General features: G+C 40.8%; 1 protein-coding gene across 3 annotated transcripts in view; it reads left to right on the plus strand.

Moving 5' to 3' along the window:
* The window catches only part of TENM1 (teneurin transmembrane protein 1), a 548,130-nt gene that overhangs the window by 465,808 nt on the left and 64,040 nt on the right, over positions 1-18,282 (plus strand). For all 3 annotated transcript variants that reach the window (XM_021685960.1, XM_021685969.1, XM_021685964.1), the window contains one exon: positions 15,252-15,406. In XM_021685960.1, the coding sequence (XP_021541635.1) occupies positions 15,252-15,406 (155 nt within the window). The remainder of the gene's footprint in view (positions 1-15,251; positions 15,407-18,282) is intronic.

The following is an 18,282-nucleotide window of genomic DNA, read 5'->3' on the forward strand; positions in this document are numbered from 1 at the left end:
GCAGGGCTCCATCCCAGGACCCTGAGATCATGACCTGAGCTGAAGCCTGTTGCTCAACTGACTGAGCCACCCGGGTGCCTCTAAGTGAACAATTCTGAAGCATTAAGTATATTCACATGGAAGCACATAAACAATACTAGATGTTTGTAGACACATACAGATGTAGAAAATGTGTGAAAACATGCATGGGAGTGATGCACGCTACCTGCAGGGTATGGTTACCTCTGGGGACAGAAGGGAAAAGGTAGTAGGGATAAGGACATGGGGCTTTGGCTGTATTCATAACATTTTCTTTTGATTTTATTCTGAACCATGTGAAGCGAATGTTAACACCTGTTAAATTTGGGTGGTAGATGCAAGGCAGCGTGTAATGCTATTTTCTGAGTTGTCTACCATTTGAAATATTTCATAATTTAAAAAAAATTTAAGTCAAAAGCAGGGATTAGAAAGCAACTTGCAAATTTATACCTGACAATTCCATTTTTAAAAGTGATTTGTTCGTTCGTTTGTTTGTTTGTTTGTTTGAAATAAGGCTTTCACGCATACAGAGATGATATTCAAAATATTTAACAAGCTGTCAGGCACAAGTCCCACTTTGGCCCTGGGGTAGAGTCATTAAGGCCTCCTACAGTGGCCAGCATACATCCGTTCTTTTCCGTACTGATTGGATTTGAGGCAACACCTCTAGTGTGTGTCCATATGTGGGGTTCCCTGAATAGCTGACCGTGAACTTCCTCAATATTAAAGAGTCTCCATAGAATGAGTCCGCTTTATCGTTGCCCAAAGAAAGTCACTATTTCCTTGGGAGTGAGTCCTGGCCCATTTAAAGTTTCTCCCTGAGGAATCAAAGGCTTAATAACTCAAATGTAAGGTTATCTTCAAGCCCCAAATATCAAAGCCTGGCCAGGAAGCCCCAATGTTATTTTCTCTGTTTTTCTTCCAGTTTCATTTACTAGCAATTCCATTTGGTTTTTCAAAAAGCTTGTTAGACTGTGTAATAGGTTTTTAGGGAAAGGAAGGTGGGTAGGTGCCTGATTTTACCAGTATTTACTCAGGAAAGAAAGCTGATTACAGCGGTAGTTACTCTTAGAGCTCAGGAATCACTCCTCATTTTGGAAGGCATCTCTAACCCAAGGAAATTGAAGCCATAGTAATAGATTGATAGGTCTGCTTTGCCCCTCCCCAAGCCCAAAACCCATCAGAATGGCTTCTGCCAAGGTTACCTGCTTGGGTTTCTATAATCTTTTCCCTGTGTTCTCTTAAAGTAAAATCAGAACTGTCTCTCAAGGGCACCTTCCCAACTTTCTCCAGTGGTAAAACTGAGGGCATTTCTGGGGAGAGTGGTCTGAAGAGGGACTACTTTTAAATCTCCTGATTTTAACCTGTTAGGCTTGAAATTTTATGAAAAACCACAGATCAACACAGCAACTTCAAGACCTCTGTTGTGGTTTTTTTGTTTTGTTTTGTTACTAATGCTGGTATTTTCTTTTCCAAGTATATCTGGTCTAGTTTTAACAGCATGACTTTATTCAAATTATCTACTTGAATGTTTAAAAAAAAATTGTCCATTAACAGAAAACCAAAACAACTGCCTTCTGAATTGGCCCTAAATTGATACCTTCCTAGTTCCTGGAAATGCTAGAGATTTTTGAATCAGGGAAAATGAAAAAATGGTATCTGCCTGTATTTTTAAATGCCTCCATTTCCTTGTGTTTTAGCTCCTTTCTTAGACTCACTGTTATTAATTCAGACTGACTATTATTAATTTTTTTTCCTAGTTGCTCAAATTGTTCCCTTTCTACCATAGATCTTAGTCATTTATTCCATAAACCTAGAAAGCACTCCTGTGTGGCAGGAGCATGCAGCTAAATGCTGTCACCAAACACTGCAGTGATCTCTTGTGACAACAAAGACCTCCTGGTTATCAAACAGGTATCCAGAAATGCCATCATCTTAATTAATACTTTCAGCATATTTAACTGGTATCAATAAGACACCAGTGTCAGCGACCCACTATACTACTTAGAAGACTCCCACTGGATTTAGTTACTCGGTCGGACCCACATCATGCTCCCCGTAGATCTTGTTAGAAAAAGAACCATGTTCACTGAGCTCCACCATTTTGTTAAGCTTTTCAAGCAGCAAATAATCTGGTCTTCCTGGGAAATTTTGGAAATTATGAGTGGACTAAAAAGACATGGTCCCTGCCCATGAGGGAATATGATTTGGTTGAGGAGAAAAGAGAGGAATCCTTAGAGAAGACTATAATCTAGCATTAGGTCATGGGATATAAACTGTAAACACTCCAAGGGTTCAGAGAATGGAGAGCTGATTGGCATTTGGAGGAAAAGGGAGAGAAAAATGAGAAGGGGGGAAGATGTGGAAGAAAAGAAAGGAATCTAAAAAAGAGCTGGACATGTGGGGAAAGAGAACTGGAAACTAGATTCTAACCTCCATTCCTGATAGGTTAGGTTAAGTGAACTCAAAACAGAATAAGATCAAAGAACAAGGCAAAGAAGGGAAAGTAGGGCAGTGGAGAGCAAAAAGCCAATGCTAAATGGGAAATGAATAACTCAGCTCTTCCTATGAAGATGAGGATGGTCCTGAAATGGATTTGTTAAAATGGCCCTAACTCGTATCTCAAGTGCGTTCTTGAGTCCAGTCAAAACACCTTGTGCTCTTAGTTACGGGCCAGACTTTAGATTTGCAACCTAACAACATTATCCCTGTTGTGATCCTCATTCCTACCACTAGGATTGGTAAACACACATGTCTTCTACTAGGCTCAGAAGATTTCTGCCATCAGAAAAGAATGATGGATTTGTTTGATTTAATTGACAAGGAAAGACCTCCATCGAGGTATTTGCAAGTCTTTGAGTCAGCTTGTGGATTGTATTATTGAGGCTAGACTTGCACTGTGTCTTGCAAAATGAGCAGGATTGGGAAACTAGGAGAAAGAAAGGGCCCTCCATGCCCAGGGAACATAGCACAGGCAAATAATGTAGTGATGGCAAAGGGAAAGGTATGTTTTAGAGCCATTACATAGACCGCTTTGACTGGAAAAGTAACACAGGACCCCGTACAGACTCCCCATCATCGTCAGCATGGCAGAGATGCTGACAGAATTCCACATTGTGATCCTGACCTCTAAGTCAATCCATGCTGAAGCAGGTACTCATGTAGCAGATAACCCCCAGCATGATTCCAGAAGGCTAACAGTTAATCAAAAACGTAAATATGAACATCACTTGTGTTAACCTTTCAGAAAGATTTCACAGACAGAATAGATGTTATTTTATTTGATCTTTACAATAATGCCCTGACATGGGCAGGTCAGCTTTTAGTCTCACCGGTAGACAAAGGCAGACACCTGAGCACTGGGAGATTGTGAAATGTTTTGAAAGTCAGTCAGTCTCAACCAGATCACCCAGCTTCTACCCCCGGACTCTTCCTCCTCCTCCCATCTCTCTCATGAACATGTCTAGGTGGTTGAATTTAGAGAAAAGAGGTGGGGATGGCCGTGGAGACCCCAATCTCAGTCAAGACAAGGATAGGGAAATCACCAGCCCCCCCATGAACAAGGCACCCCAGTTGTTTTCAATGCCTTTCAAGAAAACCTTATGCCTGCAGTTCATCAAACTTATACATGAAGATGTGGAAAAAAAAAAAAGAGTTGTTTGTCTCCCCAGGCAACTGCTTTGACTATTTTTTTTCTTTTACTCAGCTGTCATATTTGTGTGTGTGTGTGTGTGTTGTAATTGTATATTGATTGAGCCCAAACCAGCCGTCCTAAATGTCTCTTAAACTCTCATTGAAGAGGTTTAAAAATTATATTCGTGCAGTATTTGTTACCCTGCCTTACCTTTTGCCAATGACTGTCTACCACTTCTGACTTTGTGAACTTCTCTTCCAGCATCAGCTTCATTAGTCAAGATGTACAGATGTTGGAAGAATTTTAAATGCGCCTTCTGTGTTGTTTTTGGATGGGCACTACGTGCAAATAATTACCCTACAGAAACTTTAATTCTTCTTGAGTTAGCCCACTTTTTTGAATAGTAAGCACTGTCAGGCTTAATTCCTCATATCCTGCTTTTATTGAGTATTCAGGCTAAGGTATTCTACTTAGTTTGCTTTTTTATTAGAACCTCTTGGTCGTTCACATACCTTGAGAGAGACTCATTTTCCCTAGAGTGTAACAACTGCAATTAGTTTTTGCTGGTCCATGGGCAATAAATGAACTTTCCCTCCTCAGGCTAATTGTTCACATAATGTTCTTGTGAGGCAGTTTGTTTCCTTAGGATGACAGAGGCATTTCTTCAAAATATATCTGAGTAGTGTCCCAGATATGGTTGCTTGATGTTTGAAGAATTTTTTAAGGGAGGGAGGGAATATAAAAGATTCAGCTTGCATTTGGTAAACCTCATTTATCTTAGCCCATATGTACTGAGTCCCCTTAAATCTCAGCCTGCAGGCATCTTTTAAACAGGAACTCTAGCACAAAAATAAGAGATGTGCATTTCAACTTAAACTAGAACCATCTATTTACCCCAATCTCTCTTACACACACACATACACACACCCCTACATCTTTAAAACAAGGAAAAATAATTCATACCATTACTAGTATCTTGTATCACTTTTAAATATTGAGACACCACCACCACCCCTGGCCCAGGATCTCCCTGAGCCAATTGCATAGCATGGAGCCTCATTTATTTGGTTCTCTGGATGAAAATTTTAGCCATCTCATAAAAGCTTGAAGGTTTTTATACCAGCCACTCAGTAGTGCAGTATTTCCCCTAAGCTAACAAAATTGTTTTCAACCACTACCTTGTCTATGGTGAATCTAACATAGGGCAACTCTGCTATGACAAGGGTTACATGATGCTTCATGGACTTAAGTTGTATACTATGTCTGTCCAACATAGAGAAACCTGAAATGTTCAGTCAGGGCCTATGTGGAAATGTTTGTTCATGATTCTAGGCTTCGAAAAGTCACTTTCAGAATTATAGCTATGACTGAGCAATTGGGACACCACTTAGCATCACTTCATCCTTTTCAAAGTGCTTCCATTCCATTGGCTTTTGTGAGTTTCACACCATTTTACCCTGTATAGTAGGTAGGATCTGGGTTAGGAAACCAAGACACTGAGTAGTTAAATGCCTTCCTCGAAGCTGATCTGTAACAGAAGTCAGCCTGAAACCCCCAGATCCCCTGATGTGACCCTGGAGCCAGCATTCTCTCTGCTTTTCTTTATGTGAAAGCAAAGAACTGAAGGACATTAAGGCAAAATCTTGAGGTATTTCTGTTTTCTTAGTACTCCTGAGATGGTAAGATTGGAAGACATCACAAGATAATAACACGGAGCTGTTAACAAAGTGGATTTGGGGGAGTCTGAGCTATTCATTGTAGCTAGCTACATGAATCAAATTTATTTGCAGATCATTGGATCCATGGTTCTTATTCTATTTGCTTTTGGCTACTAAAAGCAACTGCTCCCCCCACCCACCCATACTTTAATAATCACTAATTGATAGGGGACTGTACTCCTCTTAAAGGTCTTGAGAGAGAGAACGTATCATTACCTCCTTTTTAAACTCACTGTTAGAGAAATTCACGTGCTGCTCTTGACCTCATGGCAAGCTTTACTTGATTTAAGTTAGGTGCATTTCAATGTACAGACAGTCCCCAAGTTACGGTTTTTTGACTTCACCGTGGTGCAGAAGCAATACGCATTCAGTAGAAACCATACTTTGAATTTTGAATTTTGATATTTTCCCAGGCTATCAAGATGCAGTACAATATCTCAGGATGCCGGGCGGCAGCAGCGAGCCGCACCTCCTGGCCACATGATCACAAGCAAAACACAACCATTCTATTTTTCACTTTCCATACAGTATATGATAAATTATAGGAGATATTCAACACTTCATGTTAAAATAAGCTTTGTGTTAGATGATTTTGCCCAACTGTAGGCTAACATAAGCGTTCAGAGCAAGTTTAAGGTGGGCTACGTTAAGCTATGATGTTCAGTAGGGAAGGTGATTAAATGATTTTACACTTAATGATATTTTCAACTTACAATGAGTTTATCAGGACGTAATCCTATCATAAATTGAGGGAAATCTGTAAATGCGTGACAATTAAGTCTATAATTCAGCAAGTTTTATTGAACATCTGTGCCCAGGTCTACTGGATTTGTTGAGATATACAAGTAAAGCATAATAAAATCCAGTTTTTGCTCTCAAGGAGTTATTGCCTGGACAGAGCATGATTGGAGAAGTCACATTTAAAAAAAAAAAAAAACCCAAAACAAAAACCGACTTCTGTAGGTTAGCAGAGAGACCAGAATGAACTGGAGTTTGCAGGTAAGGCTTTCGGGAAAAGAAACATCTGTAGAAGGCTTAAAAGGTGAATAGGGTTTGAGTTGGTAAATGTAATAGTCAGGCCAAGCTAATTATATGGAAAAAGAAAAGAAAAAAAAAACCACATGCATTCTCAATGGCTTAACAAAACAGTACTTTGTTTCTTGCTCACATCACAGTCCAAATGGGTTGCCCTGGGGAGGTGGGAGAAAACTCAAGTGGTAATGCAGGGAACCAGGCTCCTTCTAGCTAGTAACTAGCTACTCAATCCCTCTGTATCTGGCTAGCCTGCGTGGGAAGAGGGTGATCCATGGAAGAGCTCAACAGAGGTTTTGTTAGGGGCCAAGCCTAGAAGTAGCATACATCACTTCTGCCCACACCTAACTACAGAGGAAGTTGGAAAACGTAACCCAGCTCTATTCTCAGAAATAAAAATAGATAGGGTGACCTGAATACATAGCATTGTCTCTGCCATACTAAAGGGGGAGGGCTTTCTGAAGGAAGATTGGGGAAGAGAAAGGTGGCAGAGCAAAAACAGAGTTGAGTTCAGCTGGGGCACCTCATTTTCTGGTTTGATTGGACTGAATTTGATGAATTTGACACAAATTTTGAGCTTTGATCTTGGTGGGGACAAAAGAGGCTGCATTCTTAGCAAGTATTGTATCGTCAGCCATCCAAATTATTTCATTTTCCAGTGATAAGAATCACAACTACATTTGATTATTTTTGGTTTTAGTCTAATACCAAGACATAATTTTTAATAGACTTTAGTTTTTAGAGCAATTTTAGGTTCACAGAAAAATTGAGCAGAATCTTCATACACTGAAACTACACTGTATGTTGCTCTAATGGTAGATGCATGCCAGTATACATTTGTCCAGGCCCATACAATGTCCAACACCAAGAGCGAAAGCTAACGTAAACTGGGACTTTGGGGTGATAATGATGTGTCGATGTAGGTTCATCAATTGTAACAAATGTACCACTCTGGTGGGGGGTGTTGATAGCGGGGGAAGCTATGCATCTCTGGGGGCAGGGGATATATGGGACATCTCTGTAGTGAGATATGACTTTTAATAGCAGGTGCTACACTGGTTATTAGATTCACTCCCAAGTTCATGGGTCTTCTCTGCCCACAGCAGCCTCTTCACTGACAATATATTCCTCCTGATTATCCTCTAGCAAACATCATAAATCGGCAACTTGAGGAATAAATCCAGTTCAAAAATATAATTTGTTTGGCCCATACTCTATTTATTTAAGGAAAAAAAAAAGATTGAATGCATTTAGGTGGCACATGCTCTCTTTTGTTAACCTCAGTTTTCCCTAGAACCTATATAATCCAACAGCTGGCACCAACTTACAAATTTATGTCACCTGCCTGACCCCTGATGACATAGGAGTCTGTAACCCTTGTTGCTGGGGACTCCTTTTTATGTGGTAGGTCATATGGTAATAGTCGAGTTCTCAAAATCACCATCACATGGAAATTCTGAGTATTTTCTCAAAACTGACCAGCTTTGTGGGGGTGAAGCCACGGAATATCTTTGAAGGATAATTCTGAAGAAGTCCAACAAGAGATCTACAGGAATATAAGAACTCTTAACAATCTTTTGAGAGGGGTCATTAGTCATGCTGACAATTTAACAAAAGCAATGGACCATCTCCCCATACACAAAATACTTTGCAGATAATTTCGTGGAGTTTCTGAACCCTCTGAAACCAGTCTATGCACCACTCCTGTGGTAAAGTGATAGATAACCCCATTTAGGCTGCATGGAAGAAGGCTTAAGAGAACGGGCATTGAACTCAGACAAATGAGCTAAATCTAGAATTTTCCAGGTAGGTAACCTGGAGTTAGTCACTCAACCTCTGAACTTGTATTTCACTGTCTGAAAAATGACAATAATACCTACTCCACAAAGCTATGAGGATTAAATGAGAAAATGGATGTAGAGAATCCAGCACTAGGCCTAGAATATGCTGGTAGTCCCAGCAAATGAAAATGGTTACTATTAAGTGATATTAGTCAGCCTTCATTGGTTTTCAGTGGCGCTTACCTGGATTTCACACTAGGCTCATCAGGAATTCGACATAGCCATTCAGATTTTGCTTACGTGTCACTTACTCTGAGAAATCACTTGTGACCTTCATCTGCCCAGCCCACTCCCCAAGGTTGCTCCCACAGCATCCTGGACTTGATCTAAACTAGTGCTTATCTTGAGGCACTGTAATTGCCTGGGCATTGGTTCCTCTCCCCCACCGGTTTCTGAGCTCTGTTTTATACTACTCTGCTGTACTCCGAGTGCCGAGCACTGTACCTGACATATAACAGACACAAAATAAATCTAATAATAAATCAGGAGAAAGAGCTTCCCCAGTAAGCTTTTAGAAAAATAGTGGTTGCAATGAATCATGGAACACTACATCAAAAACTAATGATATAATGTATGGTGATTAACATAACATAATAATAATAAAAAAAAAAAGAAAAATAGTGGTTGGTGGAGGTAGGTGAGCCCTTCATTCACTCTACCTTGCCCTGAAGGTTAAAGCTTTGAGAGGATCAGGAGGAGCTGAAGAGAAGACAAAAGCTAAAAACTGCCCTGTCTTTCTTTCACTCAGATTTCTTGGTTAACTAGTCCAAATATCTATTGCACTTTATGATATCTCTGATGCCCTTTAAAAAGTACCTTCTGAGCCGTGAAAGGACTTTCCAGTCAGTAGAATATTCGTTTGAATGTTTATCATTTTTAATTTGTATTTAAATTCTTTGGAAATTGACCTTTACTGTTTAGGATATACTGTAACTTTTTTATTAAACAATATCTGATTGAATAAGTCACACCATTCACTAGTCATGTAATATTACAGTGAGTTTTTTAGAGTCTCTTACTGAAGAAATCCTGTTCTCATTGTTAAGGACACAGTGAAATCATTTCAGCTGGTCATTAAGCTCTGCCTCCTTCCAACCCTAGTGACACACGGGTATTTGTAATTCCTCCAAGTCCTACAAGCTCCATTTAGGGGCTGCCTAGCAAGAGAACTTAACAGGCTTACTGTGCAAAAGTAACTTGACCCTTTCTGATCCCAGTGGGTAATTAAGTGGACAGTAATCAGATCAGCTGGAGAAGGGACTTTTCTGCCCCTTGGAGAATTTCCATATAGACCAACATATGATACCAATTTTCAGAGAAATGCATTGCACATAAACAAAGCAAAATATTTTAATCTCTCTCTGATTTAAAGGGCACTCTATGATCAACAGCTAATGTCAGTTATACAATTCAGCACTCTCAGTATTGGAGATTGAGCTGACGCCATATTGCGCTTAGGACATTTTCTGAAAGCTTATTTTAACCATTTATCTCTGTATCATAAAATTAAAGAGCACATTGTGGCAGGGGAAAAAAAAACAGTATTTCAGTTTTCTGGTTGCTAGGGCTCTAAATGCAGAGAATTTTATGACTACTTTCCAAAGCCTATATTCTGAAAGAAGGTTCATTTTTAATATAGAAATAATAAAAATGTAGGTGGCCCCAACAGCTGTAATTTTTATAAATTAAATACAAAGATGCCTTCTGCCAACATTTGAAATTGGCATTCTACACGGCCAAATACTCTGATCTGTGCTGTTACCTAATTTGAGATTTGAGCCACTATTTCCGGGCTATTAACCTCCACATCTGGACTCGCAGCGACCTCACATCAGGAAATCCCTGCCTGCTCCAGTATCGATCAGCAGTGTCCTCTTCCCCAACAGGTGATACATTTATTAGCAACTGTCCAGGCTGCCCCAGCTTTAGGCAATTGTCTTCTGCAGAATTATAGTATTTATTCATTGGAGGATAATAAGACAAGGGAAGAAGTCAAATAATTTCACCTGTAATTTGCCGCTGTTTCATACAGAGCTACGCTTCACAGAGAAAAGAGCCTGCAGTTCAGATATTATATAATGTCCCCTACTTTGCATAAGACGTGGTGAATAATTTTTTTTACAAGATGCACTTTATTTATGAGCAGGTCTTTCCATTGAAAGAGCTTGTTGGGGCTTAATGCTGATGAATGGAGACAGCACCATTCACACTTCCAGGTTATGGTCTGTCAGTGCTTTCATTATATGCACTAATTTACAAGGATTTATTTATTTTCTCACAAATGTAAAAATGTGCTCCAAGCTAAACATGCTGTCTGGGAATCTGAGCCCAGTGTTTTCCTTACTGGAGGTGGGGTGGTGTGGGGGCTCAAGCTGTCTGTGTTATTCTTCCTACCTCCCCCCACCACCCACTGCCTAACCTTGTGGCAACATCAGAGATCTATATATTCTTGCTTGCTCTAAAAATGCATACTGGTTAAAATTTTAAACCCTGGAAGTGGTCTTCTCAACGCAATTTAACTCCTTTCTTAGCCATTGTGTTTTAAGTGGTAATGAAAATGCTGTCAGGAAGCACATCAATGGATGTGGCCATTGGAACAAATTATGCCCACAGCATTAGGTACCAAATTTTGGAAATCTGGGTACAATAATATCAAAACACGAAAGTCAGTTGCGTCTGCAGATCTCGCTAGCCCCAGATGGCTTTATGTGCTCTGAAATCACTCACATCCCCGTCCCTGAAAGACAAAGCTTAAAATACACGGGGCATGTGCCACCTTCTCCCACTCAGCCTAACAAACGGTAATAGATCATGCTGACTGCATCATCGACATCCCTGGGCTACGACAATACTCACTATGGGAGGGGAGACCATCCCCTCCCAAGCAATGGCAAAAAGAATTCTCCTTTTCCTGCCTGGGATTTTCAATTTGGTTTTTAACCTCACTGAAAACTAAATACCCCTCAAACCTCACCAGTGAAGAGTTCGTAAAACTAGTTGTTTGGGAAATCTGTGTGTGTATGTTGGTTGGTTGGTTGGTTGGTTGGTTGGCTGGGGAAGGAAAATGAAAAGAAATGAAAATATGTACATATAAAACATACCTAGATGCACTAATAAAACATCTATCACACAGCCCCTCAAAGACCTTTCTACTATTTCTTTTTCAACTCCAAACATAAGTATAACCCCATCAAATTTAATTAAAGAGTCTCAGGAAAAACAGAGTCTTTTGCAATTTGGACCGCGATCAAAGAAATTGCTACACAAATATATGAAAGGAGAATATCCTACAACCCGTCAGCCAAATAAGCCCTGAAGGCCAACAGTGAGGATTTAATAAGCCTCATCTGTGGAAATCAGTGGACGTGAGCAGAGAAAACAGTTCACACTGTTCAGAAGTAAACAAAAATTAAAAGTGGTAAAACAATGTAAAGTCCAGGATTATCCTCCCTGGATCGGCACAGACCTCACCCTCTGATGGGGATGAGGAATGCAGTTGTCAAAGGAACAGAATTGTCCTCCCTGGTGTCCACACAAAGATGGAAGGACCCCTCCCCCCTCAAATACACTCGTTTCGGGAGGAATACATTTATTTCTCTATACCTTTTGTGAACCTGTTCCAATTTTCAAGGAATACATTTATTTCTCTACACCTTTTGTGAATCTGTTCTAATTTTCAAGGGATTGGAAGCTCTAAATTTACTGCCTCCTCCTTAGAGCAACGCTTGCAGGGTATTCCTCTTAGTTTCTGTGCATCTGGATTCTTTGTCCTTTGGCCTTCACAGGACTTGGCACAGTGACATTCAGTATGTATTTGGTAAATACTTCATGATTTCAAACACTTCAAGCTAAGCTACTCTCAGCCTTTCTCTCTCCAGACCTGAGTCTTGATCTATCAAGCCTTTCTTGATAGTGGCTCAAATTTCAAATTAGGTAACAGCAAAGATCAGAGTATTTGGCCGTGCGGAATGCCAAGAGATCAAGATCAACTCCTCAATAGGAGTCCATCCTCTTGTGACAAGCAAATTTTAAATTTCACACTCACTGATATTTAATACAGAGGTCATAGAAGGTAATCATAGGCCTGCCACAAAGCAGACCAAATAGTAGGCATTCGAGAAATTGATTTTGCCAAAACAAGAAAAACGTAAAGCACAGGTACCCCTTGGTTCATCCTCAGCCCAGATGTCCTAGAGATGTAAGAAATGCTCGTGTGCCACCATCCTTTGACTTACTCAATCTTTTTTTTTTTTTTTTTTTATTTTAGTCCCCATAAAATAATCATTTGTTTTTTGTTTTGGTGTTCTACGATCCATTTTTTTCTTATATAACACCCAGTGCTCCGTGCAGTACGTGCCCTCCTTAATACCCATCACCGGGCTAACCAATCCCCCCTCCCCCCTCCCCTCTAAAACCCTGTTTGTTTCTCAGAGTCCATAGTCTCTCATGACTTGCTCAATCTTAAAAGTCTTTTTAAAAACCTCCTTAAAGGTCCTTCTGTATCTGCAAATGAAAAAGGGACTTATCAACATGAACTTCCCCTTGTTTGGACATGCTGGTTTCCTTGGAGAGCCCTCCAAAACATAGATGAATTTAGAGGTATTCAGGGAAAGTTAAAATGAATCTGTAACTTGTATAGATATTAAGGATTAATACTTGATGAGGAACATCAGGATTAATCAAAGTACACCGTAAAGCCAAGTCTTAATATTAACTTCCTGCCAATGAATTAGTTCATCTGAAAGTAGTCTATTAAGTTGGGTTTATAAACACTCTTTACCAGGAAAATGACTGTGTGTGTGAATGTGTGTGCGCACACGCCAAAAGGACATGCTTGTTATCACAGGTGTTCCTAACTTTAATATATATTCTGTGTTTCACAAGCTCCACTGCATAAAGGAGAGGTAGGAAAAGACTAAATTGTAGACTAGTTTTAAAGTAATGCCATGTGGTTATTTTCAAGAGCACTATCAAAAGCACCAAGGGAAGCAGGAGTTGAGCCATATGTTCTTTATATGTGTCTGACACTTTTAAATGTATTATTTCATATGATATTTATAACAACCTAGGCAAAGACTAACCAACCATCCCAGTTTGTCCAGAACTGTCCCAGTTTTAAAACTGAACCCAGCCTCAATCCCAAACTAAGACGGTTGGTCACCTTAGCTTAGGTAAGTCTACGGTAAACAATGTTCTGAGACCCAATTTCCAGCGTGGGTGGGGGTTCCCCCCCCACGCCACCAGCAAGCAGTTCTCCCATACCAGCTGTGTGTCCTACAGTTTCACTCAATTCTGACACAATCGACCCAGAGAAAGGGTCAGATCCCATAGGTTAAGGGCTCAGTCCCACAAAACTGCCCCCCACACACCTGTGCTTCTAGCCAACCAGAAGGAGGTTCCAACAACCCCCTCCTTGGGTTCAATTAATGAACTAGAGCAACTCACAGAATTCAGAGAAACCTTTCACTTACTAGATCACTGGTTTATCATAAAAGGCTATAAGTCCAGGGCGCCTGGGTGGCTCAGTCGGTTGAGCGGCTGCCTTTGGCTCAGGTCATGATCCCAGGGTCCTGGGATCGAGCCCCACGTCCGGCTCCCTGCTCAGCGGAGAGCCTGCTTCTCCCTCTCCCTCTGCCTGCCACTCTGCCTACTTGTGCTCTCTCTCATCTCTCTGTCAAATAAATAAATAAAATCTTTAAAAAAAAAAAAGGCTATAAGTCAGAAACAGCCAGATGAAAGATCTGTTTATCATAAAAAGCTATAAGTCAGAAACAGCCAGATGAAAGATCCGCATAGGGTAAGGTATGTGAGAGAGGGTATGGAGTTTCCTTGCCTTCTCCAGGCGCACTGCTCTCCCTAAATCTCCATGTGTTCGCCAACCTGGAAGCTCTCCAAAGCCTGTCCTTTTGGGTTTTTAGTAGAGGCTTTATTACATAGGCATGATTGATTAAACCATTAGCCATTGGTGATTGAACTCAGTCTCCAGCCCCTCTCCCCTTCACAGACGTCTGGGGGCGGCACTCAAAGTTCCAACCCTCTATTCATGGATGGTTCTCCTGGCAACCAACCCATCTTTAGATGCAGTCCAAAAACCACCTCATTAGCATAACAAAAGACACCTTTATCTCTCTTGCCCCTTCGGAAATTTCCAGAGTTTTAGCAGCTCTGTGCTAAAATCAGGGATGAAAGCCAAATATATTTCTTATTATAAATCACAATATCACAAGCAGATAATCTTTTCCATATTTTACCGAAGAGGAGGCTACAATTTAGATGAATGACTCAAAATCACACAGGAGTTGTAAATGATGTGTTCATTATTAGAACCCAAGCCTTCTAACTGCTATTATATATTTTCCAAAACACCAGGCTGTAATTAACACAATGTGTAAAAGCTACTGTGAGAATTTTATTGGCTTTCATTTTTTTCTAGAAGTTTAAACATTCCCTTTGTGACACCATAATTTTGCTCTCCAAACTCCTCTGAATAGGTAATACAGAGGAAAAAACTCAGTCCAGTTTATCAGAATTATTACAAAGTCTCTGTGAGCTGAGTGTGAATTGATGACAATAACTTTAATACTTTCCAGGTCAGTTATTTCTAATGCAACTATGAAAATAAGTGGCGGCCTGCGCATCTACAGCCCAAAAGGAATGTCACATACCCTGCCTCTTCGGCCTTTTCCCATTTATCTTAAAGAGGATTTTTTTTCTGTTTATGGGGCTAAGCAAGTATTGGGGGGGTGGCAATGTAAAGCTAGACAAGCCAAAATGGTTAGACCTGGCTTTATTTCCTCACATTACGTTTTATCATTTCTTCTCAATACACAAAGAAGTGAATGTGTGTCCGAACAGACCTCTCCCATTACTGTCCTGTCTGTGCTGAGCAAAATTGAATCCATATGTCTTTAAAATGATTTTCCATTTCTATGGCTTCTTTCAAACTACGGATCTTGGTGCACATGTGGCCCACTAGACTAATAATGCTCATTTGCTCTTTCCCAACAGGCATCACAGTTGATAGGCATGGATTCATTTACTTCGTGGATGGGACCATGATTCGGAGAATTGATGAGAAAGCGGTGATCACAACTGTAATCGGCTCAAACGGTCTGACTTCCACGCAGCCACTGAGCTGTGACTCGGGAATGGACATCACTCAGGTAGGCACCGCTGGTTTTCAAGCGCTATCACCATTTGGCATCAGGGAAATGGATAACAATTTTCTCATGCAGGAATTAGGTAGAAAGGAAGCCTGGTGTATCTTTTATAACACCAGGGAGCAGAAGTTTCTCTTTCTGTAAGTTCCTCTTTTCCTCCTCAGAAAAACTCCCTTGGGAGTAATGCTAGGTGGAATGTTGGCATAAGAATAAGAATGAAGGCTCTCAAAGTTAAATCAATTGGAGGGTAAGGCCAGTCTTTTGTGGAATATTTTCCAAGATACATAATTTTATTATTTTTAAATAATACAGTGACTCACATTCGGAAAAGCACTGACGACCAAAGTCCTTGGAAATCTTTTGTAATGTATATGTAAGCATGACTTGTTATTCATGTGTATGTAAACAGCTATCTTTAGGGCATTTGAAAGTCTTCGGTAGAGGAGATGCTCCCTCTGAGATCTAGTTTACATTTGTTTAGGAAAGCTCTTTGTCAGAACAAAAGGGAAAGTTCAGCGTAACTTTCACCTGAGTCGAAAATTCTGATTTTACCACAGTTGTACAAAATCGGGATTCGACAGGTAGAGAGATTAGAGAGCATACAGCACAATTCCAGCACCCTGTGGGTGCCTTCCCTAGTCTGCGGACACGAAGAGATTGGTATTTAGAAGGAGAGAAATAGACTATAGACAGGCCTCAAAGGGATTTTCATGCTCTTATCGTCCATGAATCTGTGACTCTGGTGAAGTAGATTATTAGATCATCTTTTCAAATGAATTAGAGTAGAAGTTGAGAATTTTAGGAGTGGTTAGTGAGTGTATCAGACAGGGTGGTTTTGACTGCAAATAATGAAACATGTACCTAAAAAATAGTTTCAACAATAAAGTCTCCTGATGTCACATGGTGAGGTGATCAGAGGTGAGAAAAATGCCCGCAGATTTCCTTCTTGTGTCACACGGACAGGAATCGAGTCAAGTGCTCTTGCCTCCACCAGTCACTGGTGGAGTCCCCATAAAGTCCCCTTAAAAGGGGAAATGGGGATCACCAAAATGGATTCAGACCCTCTGGAACAGGGTCACCTTCCCAAAGTATATTGCTACCTAATTCTTGAACCAAAATCGGGCTTCTCTTGGCACGGAATGGAGGGTTGCTGCATGGGTGGGCCACCGGCGATATCCTCCACAGTCAGGACATTCCTGTTGCTTCATTCTCTGTACCACCTGGAACCTAGGATCACAGGGGAACTTAAGTGAACACATCATCCAGAAACCTTGCTATAGTCATTAGCTCTATTCTCCCTTCCCATCCCTGTCCAACATACGCATGGCTATAAAACACTAGAAATGTGCCTATTTGGGGAGTTTCTTCTTCTCTATGTGCCCCTACCACACTCCAGAGAGGCCGAAAGTAGTCAGATATAGTCAACTACAAAAATAAAAGGGGAATTGGAAGGCCTGGAAAACTGGCCCAGTGAATGAGCCATTCTTCAGAGAGATTTGAGTGAATCAGGCTATCAAGTTGTAGAGCAGCCTAACTTTCCATGATGCAAAATCCTACAGAAGGCAAGGAAAAGGAGCATTATTTATGGCAGTAAGGAAGGGTGTGAATGTGTTTCTATGGAGGAGGGGGACGAAAAAGAGAAGATGCACGTATATGATTCACTTGTGGGATATTTTTAACTTAAAATAGGACACTTAGTATTGCAATCAGTCAAGTCTAAACAACTTCTCTGTTTCTGTGTGGAAAAGTTATGCTCAAAAGAGAATTCTTTGTCTAAATAGAGCAAACATATGATCCTCATCACCAGGAGAAGGGTTCTTTCTCACATGGTATTTGCTATCCATAATTGCCACAATAAAAGCTACCTCAGCCCTTTCAGGCTGGGATGTAGAGTGTAGCCCATTGAAAAGGAGCCCTGGTAACCAAGAGACAGAATCACATTTTCCCTATGGCATTTCAGTTTCCCCGATGCCCTCCCTTCTCTTTATTTTACACAACATCAGCTTTAGAAAAACAGTAGTTTTGGGGTACCTGGGTGGCTCAGTCGGTTAAGTGTCTGACTACGGCTCAGGTCATAGTCTCAGGGTCCCGGGATGGAGCCCCGCATCCGGCTCCATGCTGACTGGGGAGGCTGCTTGTCCTTCTCCCTCTGCCCCTCCCCTTGCTCCTGCTGTCTCAAATAAATAAATTAAATCTCTTAAAAAGAAAACCAGTAGTTTGGGGGGGGTGGATGGGGAATTGAATGGGGCAGGGTGGGTGGTGGGTATTAGAAATTAGCAAGGCTGACTGGGAGAGAAAGCAGGCTTCGTGTCCAAATTATTTGGCAGCTTTCTTTGCTGCTGTCCATTATTTCCTGTTCTGTGTTTAAAGCACCCTAAAGAGTCATTAGAATTTTTCCTCTTAGGCTGGCACAAAACAATGAGTCTGTAATGATCTCCATCTCAGTGACCAGATTATGACCCTCCACCTTTATTAGGGGCTTGCTTCTCATGGTCCCATTCCCTTAGTCTGGAATTACCTCTGCTGCTCCAAATCCCATTCTCCATCCTCCTCATACCTCATCTCCTCCGGGGGATGCTTCCCTGATGGTTCTAATCCTCGCTGTTATTTCATTCTCTTACAAAAATTTAGTATCACCGCATTTAAGAATGTAATCTGTTCTCTTGCCAAACTGTATCCAACTAGTCTACCAAGGTAGACTGTATGTTCTTTGGGTATGCATAGTAAGTGCTCAGCAGGCACAGTTAACATGTATGCCAATACCAGAAGATCAGTGCAAAGAATATGGAAAAGTAGTGAGAGATGAAGCTAGAGGTAAGTGGGGATGACAAGGTGAAGTTTTATCCAGTGGACAATGGGGAGCCAATAATAATATTAAG

This window comes from Neomonachus schauinslandi, chromosome X, assembly GCF_002201575.2.
Source record: "Neomonachus schauinslandi chromosome X, ASM220157v2, whole genome shotgun sequence".
NCBI classification, from domain to species: domain Eukaryota; kingdom Metazoa; phylum Chordata; class Mammalia; order Carnivora; family Phocidae; genus Neomonachus; species Neomonachus schauinslandi.